We start from the raw sequence: 7,125 nt of genomic DNA, 5'->3' as shown, positions 1-7,125 counted from the left end.
GGAGTCTTTTTCATGATGTAAACTGCTATAGAAACAGCCTCAGCCCAGCCTCAGCCCAATAGCTATGCCGCATATTCTTCTCTCATCAATGCTCGTGCAATCTCAGTAATGTGCCTGTTTTTTTGCTCAGCAACTCCATTTTTCTACGGAGTGTATATGCATGTAAACTGTCTTTGAATACCATTCTTCTTCAAAAATTCAGAGCTCATTGGAGAAGTACTCTCCCCCCTCCATCTGACCTTAGGCACTTTACATATTTCCCTGTTTACTTTTCAACCATAACTCTGAAATTCTGAAAATGAGTGAACACCTCACCCTTCTCCTTCATGAAGTATACCCACACTTTCCTTATGTGGTCATTAATAAATGTCACATAATACCTACAGCCTCCCATAGACATGGTCTTTGTAGGACCCCATACATCTGAATGCACAACATCTAGTGCATTTTTGCTTACATTTCTATCACGTGGAAATACATGCTTTGTTTGCTTTCCAAATTGGCATGCTTCACATATTTTTTGCATACCTTCAACTTTAAACTTTGGCAGCCTTGTCACAATTCCTTGTCTACATAGACTTCATTTTCTGCACATTCACATGTCCAATTCTTCTATGCCAAATGTCTATGTTTGCAACAATTCTTGAACCATTTGCAAACATTGTAGCACTCACTTCAGGCATGTTTACATTCAATGTAAACATTCTGTCCACTCTGTTGCCTTTTGCAACCACTTGTCTTTAAAGTCATCAACATAATAACCATCAGGGTTAAACCGAACCTGCAAACCCTGCTCAATCATTTGGCCAACTGAAACCAGATTCTTTGTTATGTTCGGAACATGAAGTACATCTACAAGGTACTTCACTTTGCCATCTTGCATAGACAATGGCACATCTCCAACATGGGCAATTGGATGAGCAGTGTCATCCTCCCTGTTTCCACAAAACCTAGTCTTTCAAGGTTTTTCATCTCCTTGAACCACTCCCCATGACTTGTCATGTGGTTCGAAGCACTTGAATCAACGTACCATACATCCTCTTTATGTGCTGCTTCAACATTTTCAGACATGGCATTAACAACATGCTGCATAGAAAACAACCTTTCATTATCCTCATTGTTTTTGCTCGAGGCTGCATAGTTGTTTTGCTATAATTTTCCATTTTGCATGTCAGCCTGCTTCTTAACAATCTGCCTGCACATGTCCAGGCTTACAATAAAAGCATCCACGTGTATCATTATGGTGCCTTTGCCAATTTCCACGACCTCTTTGACTCTCCCTGCCTCTAAATTGGCCTCTTCCACCTGCATGTTGTTGTTGTTGTGAATTCTGGGACTGTTGTTGTTGCTGCTGCTGCTGCTGGCCATAATTCTAATTACCTGTTCGGCCACCTCCTTGGCCGCGTCCACGGCCTCATCTACCTTATCCTCTTCTTGAACTTGTGTAGAAGGCTTGTTGCTCTGAAGTGTTTTTGTTTTGTGAAGACTGTTGATCTTCAGCCAAGCTCTTCTCTTCTATAATCAACATAGACACCAAATCTGTGAAATTGGGAATGTTTTCCTGAGTCTGAATAGACGTCTTGAATGCCTTGTAATGTGACCCGAGACCACGTAGACAGACTTCCACCTTATCATCATCATCTACTGAAACGCCAATAGATGCAAGGGACTCCACAATATCCTTGATCTTCAATGCATAGTCATTCTCACAGACATACTCTTTTTCTCCAGAGTATGAAGTTCATTCTTCAACTGTATCTTTCGTGTCTTGGTATTCGTTTGATCGGGGGTGGTCAAAAAGAGAGCCAAGAGCAGCGAGCACAAAGCAATGAGTAGAGCTCATGTTCTTGTGAAAGTGAGCAGGTAGGGGCATGGTATGATGTTAAGCGAGCATGAAATGTTAAAGAGAAGAGTGGAACCACAGTGCAATTCTGTAGCAATCAAACAAAGAAGACATGAAATGTTCTAAAATGACCATTGCAATAATTTTTTTTTCGAACCAATGGTGCAGATACAAAAAATCACTATTAAACCCATATTGCTTGGCTCGCTAAAAAGATATTGAATCTATAGTATTCACAATGTTGGAGAGCCATTAGCAAACAAAAGACAATAGACAAGAAAATTTATAAAATAACCAAAACATTTCCAAAACAAGTACTACGGTTCAGCTGGTATGACATGACCCCCATACATATTTCAACTAAAGTGGGTTGCAGGTTCCTAAAGCTGTTGAGGATGACTTCTAATAGACTTAGTTAGCATGTCTTTTACAATTCTCTCAGAAATACAAACTTGATGAATATGCATATTGTTGTTCACATCCTGTCCAAGAATCATTAAGAACACAAAGTATATGTGCTTGCATGCAAGATATGGTCTTTTCTTGGCCACTCTATCTCTGAACTCCACACATGAACACATTGGATTCTTCTGAATAGTGACCTCTATCAGAGATGTGTCTTGGCTCCCATTGGTCAATGGATTAATACTAAATGTTTCCTTTACCCCTTCTATATGTATATGGCTGCCTACAACTTCTGCATGCATATCTAAGGCTGCAGTGATTTGACCAAATGCAGCCTTTGAAATTCCTCGTCGATATGGAAATTGTTTCACCTCCTTGTTTGTCTCGCTAGTGCCTTTTGCAAGCTCCTTTTCTAGAAAAAACTCAAGAGGAATACCAATGTCATATCCTGCTCTAATAAGCTTGCAGGCTTCTTTCACTTGTAACTTGGTACCTTTAGCAATGGGCCAAACACAAGGGACATCCTCTGGTGGATGTAATATTGTCTTTGTAATTTTCCAAGTGTGCCTAACATCTGTATTACAAAAATAGCAATACTTCTCCTTTTTCCAGGAGGATAGTTGACAATCACTCCAAAAACAAGGACTGACATCACCCCCTCGCAACCTTGAGCTACACTTTTTCCCTGATGCCCAGTGGTTGCACTCAACTCGATTCACTGTTGGTATCCTCCGCAAGGCCCACTTTGTATCATGCACATCACTTTCAAGGCTCTCTAAAACTTTGCATTGCTCATCGACCTCTATTGCAGGCTCTAACCTCTCTCTTGTCACATAGTTAAACTCAGGCCTATGGCTAGAGTTGCCAAAGTTTTCTTCTGTCGAGTCGTGTAGTGGCCTTTTGGCTCGAATAGTTTTATTCTCACCCTTGAATTTTACCCTATTTGAAAACATAGGGGTCCCCGCCACTGCATCATCCACTGCTCGTGAGGTAGCTATTGGGGATGGACTTGCTTTCTGTCGAGAAAGAGCTCTCTCAACCAAAAGCTCCAATGTAGGCCCACAACCTGTGTATTTTCCTTCCAAGAAAGCCAGTTGTCTGGCACATTGGAAGTAAGCATTGATTAGATCTGTCACACAAGCATCATAAAGACTAATCTTTTGCCTATACCCCTCCCCTGCCAACCAGCTTGCATGCTTGGTCTCTGACATATTTGTCCTTGGGACAAGAGCATTGACAATAGGCTCTCCATCCTACAAGAGAGTGGTAGAAATTGATTAAAAACAATGCAGTGCACATAAGTAGGAGGCACACAATAATACAATGAATAATCTCTTACAAACATTACCTTTAAAATGAAATGACCCCATCGACTAACCCTATAGTGCCACCAACTCAACCAGCTAAGAAGCTTAGGGATGTTTCTATCAGTTGCCTTGCCAGTTGCCCACCATGCTCGTATCCTGCGAAATTGCTGAAGGGCACTTTCTTTGTTTGGGGCAGTCCTCCACTTCTCACACATCTCCCTGTGCTTTTCTTGATGTGGGCTATAGATGTACCTCTGCGTGTGGACACGAAGGTTGTCTTCCCAATGCCATAAACATGACCTTTCCCTTTCAATCATCTCCTTTCCGTCGTTGAAGACACGTCTCACTGCATTCCAGTTAGCGCCAGCCTCATCCGCCATAAACCCAAAAAAATTTGCTACCTTCCCTGTGTGCTCCACCATTACCAAATTCATATTTTCCCAAAACATGACTTGAGCATCCTCATCCTCTTCTCTAAATTCACAAGTTGCTATTGTCAATAGCTCACCAATCCTGCATGCCACAAATGGAAACAGAGTTATATTAAAGACACAAATTAAGCAATGCTCTCTACCGCTTGTAACTTACATGTGGTCATAAACATGTGCTCCCATTGTATGCCATCCAGTATCGATGCACATGATCAAAGCAGACCCATGCTTGATTAAGATCCCCATTACCATCCTTGTCCATTCGCCGAACAATGTCAATCCCAGAACCAGGTCCAGTAGTAGACATCTTAAAGATAAAGCAACGCTCAGTAGTAGTGGTGGCTTGCAATGGAAATCGAGAACCATGGAAGAACTCAAAATGGCATGTTCTTTTTAGATTAAGAATGGCTTCATATCCTTCACCCAGAGGCCGTGTTGTTTTTCGTGTTTGCATTACCATCTGCTTCACCCTGCATTCATAAAGCATACTTAGTGTATTAAAGATGATAATTGCATACTATTCTTTGCTAAATTGCACTTCCTACGTACTTTTTGACATTTATCAAACTTTGCAACTCTTGCGACATCTCCTGTAGCTCCCTCTCTGTCATGAATTCTCCATGTGCCTTGTCATCATCAGTGAATGCTCTTAGAACCACCTCCCTTGCCACAATCATTTGTACCTTTCTGGGCCCAGCGTTGTGGTCGATGCCCACTGCACGTGCTACAAAGGCCTTGATATTTCGTATCGATGCTCGGCACATTCCCTTGGAAACCATGTGTGTATGTTTGCCATAATGAATAAATAGTCTGCTATGCATTGATTCTTTTGGCATAAAATAATAGACACAGGCAGGACATTCTTTAAGACACATTGGCACATGCTTGCAGAAAAAACACTCAAGGTTCCCGAAGCTCCCAATTGCTAAATTCCCATATTTTGGAGATTTTATCAGCTGCCCATTCCAATGGAGTTTGTTTGGTTGATTCATACGTGTCCTAAAGGAGCAGTGCTCATTCATGCACTGGAAGGTTCCCCCGCAGAAGCTCTTCCTAAGAACAAAAGTTTTATTGGCCCTAGTTTGCGTTTGTGGCTTTGTCCAAATGTTGCCCTCGTATTTTTGCTCCATCCCTTCCATACCTTTCCCACCTTCAAGCTCATATGTACTGAACTCTGGGTACACCTTGGGAAGCTCTTTTACCTTGCCTTTGTAATCACAATCATGGATTAAAGTGTGCAAGACATCAGTAGGAGGTAACATGCGGATTATTTGAAAGCAAGAGACCGCAGTATCAAACTGAACATCTTCCTCTTCCAAATGTTGAAAGCACTTTTCCACAGGAGAGACCTCTATCTCCTCTTGCAATGACCCATGTGCTTGGACATTGATTTCTTCTATCTCTTCAGTGTCCAAGTCACTGTAAAGCACAATGCTCTCTAATTCAATGCGCAATGCAAAACAGAAAATGTCAAAGTCAAAGTTAATGCCACTTACATTGGAGTACTCTTTCGAGAACCGGGAGGAAATATAGTTGAGGGGCCTTGTTCTGGGGTCTCAAAATAATTCTCTGATTTGGCAATATATACAGAGGACAATGAATGCTCCAAGATAAAATATGCCTCGTCTCCAATCCCTGCATACAAGTGTAAAGGACAAATGGGCTCATACTCTCCTCCAATTTCAAGTAAGGCCTCCACATTTATCCCACCAATAGTTCCAAGCTTCCCCCGGATCATGTTGATTGACACAAGACATTTGCCATTCAAGAAGGGGACTCGGATGCATGCACCCATTGTAGAATGGAGGAAAACACGAGCCTCCCTGCATAATGCAATCACAACAACAATTAAGGAATTTACATTGAATATTAGCCAAAAATATTTTAATACTAGATGTTCTTACTCTAATCAATAGCATATACTAGCCATAATACAATTTTACCAGGCTCATTTTAAGACTATGGGTAGAAGCAAATAAAAATATTTATTGCAAAAATAGTCATAATGAAGGGTATCAAAAAGAGTACATGTATATATGCATATATGTTTGTGTGTACACGTGTGTTTATGTATACACACACACACGCACACACACACACACACATATTTGCTTTGTGTTAGTTCTTGCGCTTTTTCATAATCTCCTGTTAGATTTCAAAAACTCTACCAGTTGGATGCCATAGCATAACTGTGCTATAGATTTAAATAAATCGGAAAAATATTGACCAAACCCTTAAATTTTAGTGTTGAAATTCATTAGTGTTAGGATAAAAAAATTTGTCCAGTGCCTAACTTAGGGTTTTTAGTAGTCGGCTACTTCTTATGAAGCAATTACTTAACGCTTTTAGTCGTCCTCCACACAGAAGCATCTTCCCTCGAACACACACGCAGAGAAGCGATCATGAAGCATCATACGTCTCCCCAGCAAAGAAACGCTGATCTCATGCGCAGGGCCCTCTCCCCACTCCAATCTTTCTCCCCAACAAAGAGACACAGAAAGGTATCATCATCCATGAATTTGTGCTATTTTGCCTGAATGAATTTGTGCGCTCAGCGCACAAAATAATAGGATGTTTTGCTGCCGCCACACTCCACACACAGTAGTATGAGATGTGCGGCGTTACTTCTTGCTATTTTTCTTGAATGAATTTGTGCGCTCAGCGCACAAAATAATAGGATGTTTTGCTGCTACCATACTCCACACACAGTATGAGATGTGCGGCGTTACCTCTTGCTATTTTTCTTGAATTAATTTGTGCGCTCAGCGCACAAAATAATAGGATGTTTTGCTGCCGAGCATTGACAAAATCATCACGATTTTGAGTTCGTTTCAAGCTTCGGGGGCGCTGCCCCCGAACTCCCCCACCAAGGGGGGCCGCCGGCCCCCCTTGGATCCCCCCCGGCGGCAGAAATTTGGAGAGAGTAGTGTAAGAACATGCTATCTATATGGTGCTGTCTCAAACACATTGCATAGACTGTCTCTCTTGCATAAACTGGATAAAACTGGACACCCTGATCTTGCAACCACCCCTATATTATGCAGACTTTGTGTATACAAGAAGCTCAAAAAACTCACATTTGATGTCTTCTTGGTTGAGAAACGGCTCACACAGTCGAGAGAGGAGACCAGCAAACATG

The 7,125-nt window shown here is 41.5% G+C and overlaps 1 protein-coding gene across 1 annotated transcript; it reads right to left on the bottom strand.

Annotated features, from left to right (window-relative positions):
- Positions 1–4,149: 4,149 nt before the first annotated feature.
- Positions 4,150–5,804, bottom strand: LOC147603240 (uncharacterized). Its single transcript, XM_086796717.1, has 2 exons — positions 4,536–5,804; positions 4,150–4,456 (listed from the first exon to the last, which is right to left on the bottom strand). The coding sequence occupies exons 1-2, from the start codon at positions 5,246–5,248 to the stop codon at positions 4,150–4,152; spliced, it is 1,020 nt and encodes a 339-aa protein (XP_086652843.1). The 5' UTR covers positions 5,249–5,804.
- Between the last annotated feature and the right edge of the window lie 1,321 nt (positions 5,805–7,125).

This window comes from Cibotium barometz, chromosome 64 (assembly GCF_041138505.1).
Source record: "Cibotium barometz isolate CiBa-2024 chromosome 64, ASM4113850v1, whole genome shotgun sequence".
In the NCBI taxonomy this organism is placed as follows: Eukaryota; Viridiplantae; Streptophyta; class Polypodiopsida; order Cyatheales; family Cibotiaceae; genus Cibotium; species Cibotium barometz.
The sequence above is the reverse complement of the archived record's forward strand: the minus strand, read 5'-3'. Positions and strand labels throughout refer to the sequence as shown.

What these genes read in the sequence shown, in the direction of transcription:
- LOC147603240 (XM_086796717.1), bottom strand. Translation starts at nt 5,248, where the DNA reads ATGTTACCTCCTACTGATGTCTTGCACACTTTAATCCATGATTGTGAT. An exon ending in AGTTTGATAAATGTCAAAAA is followed by an intron (nt 4,457 to 4,535) that starts GTACGTAGGAAG and finishes TTATGAATGCAG; the next exon opens with GGTGAAGCAGATGGTAATGC.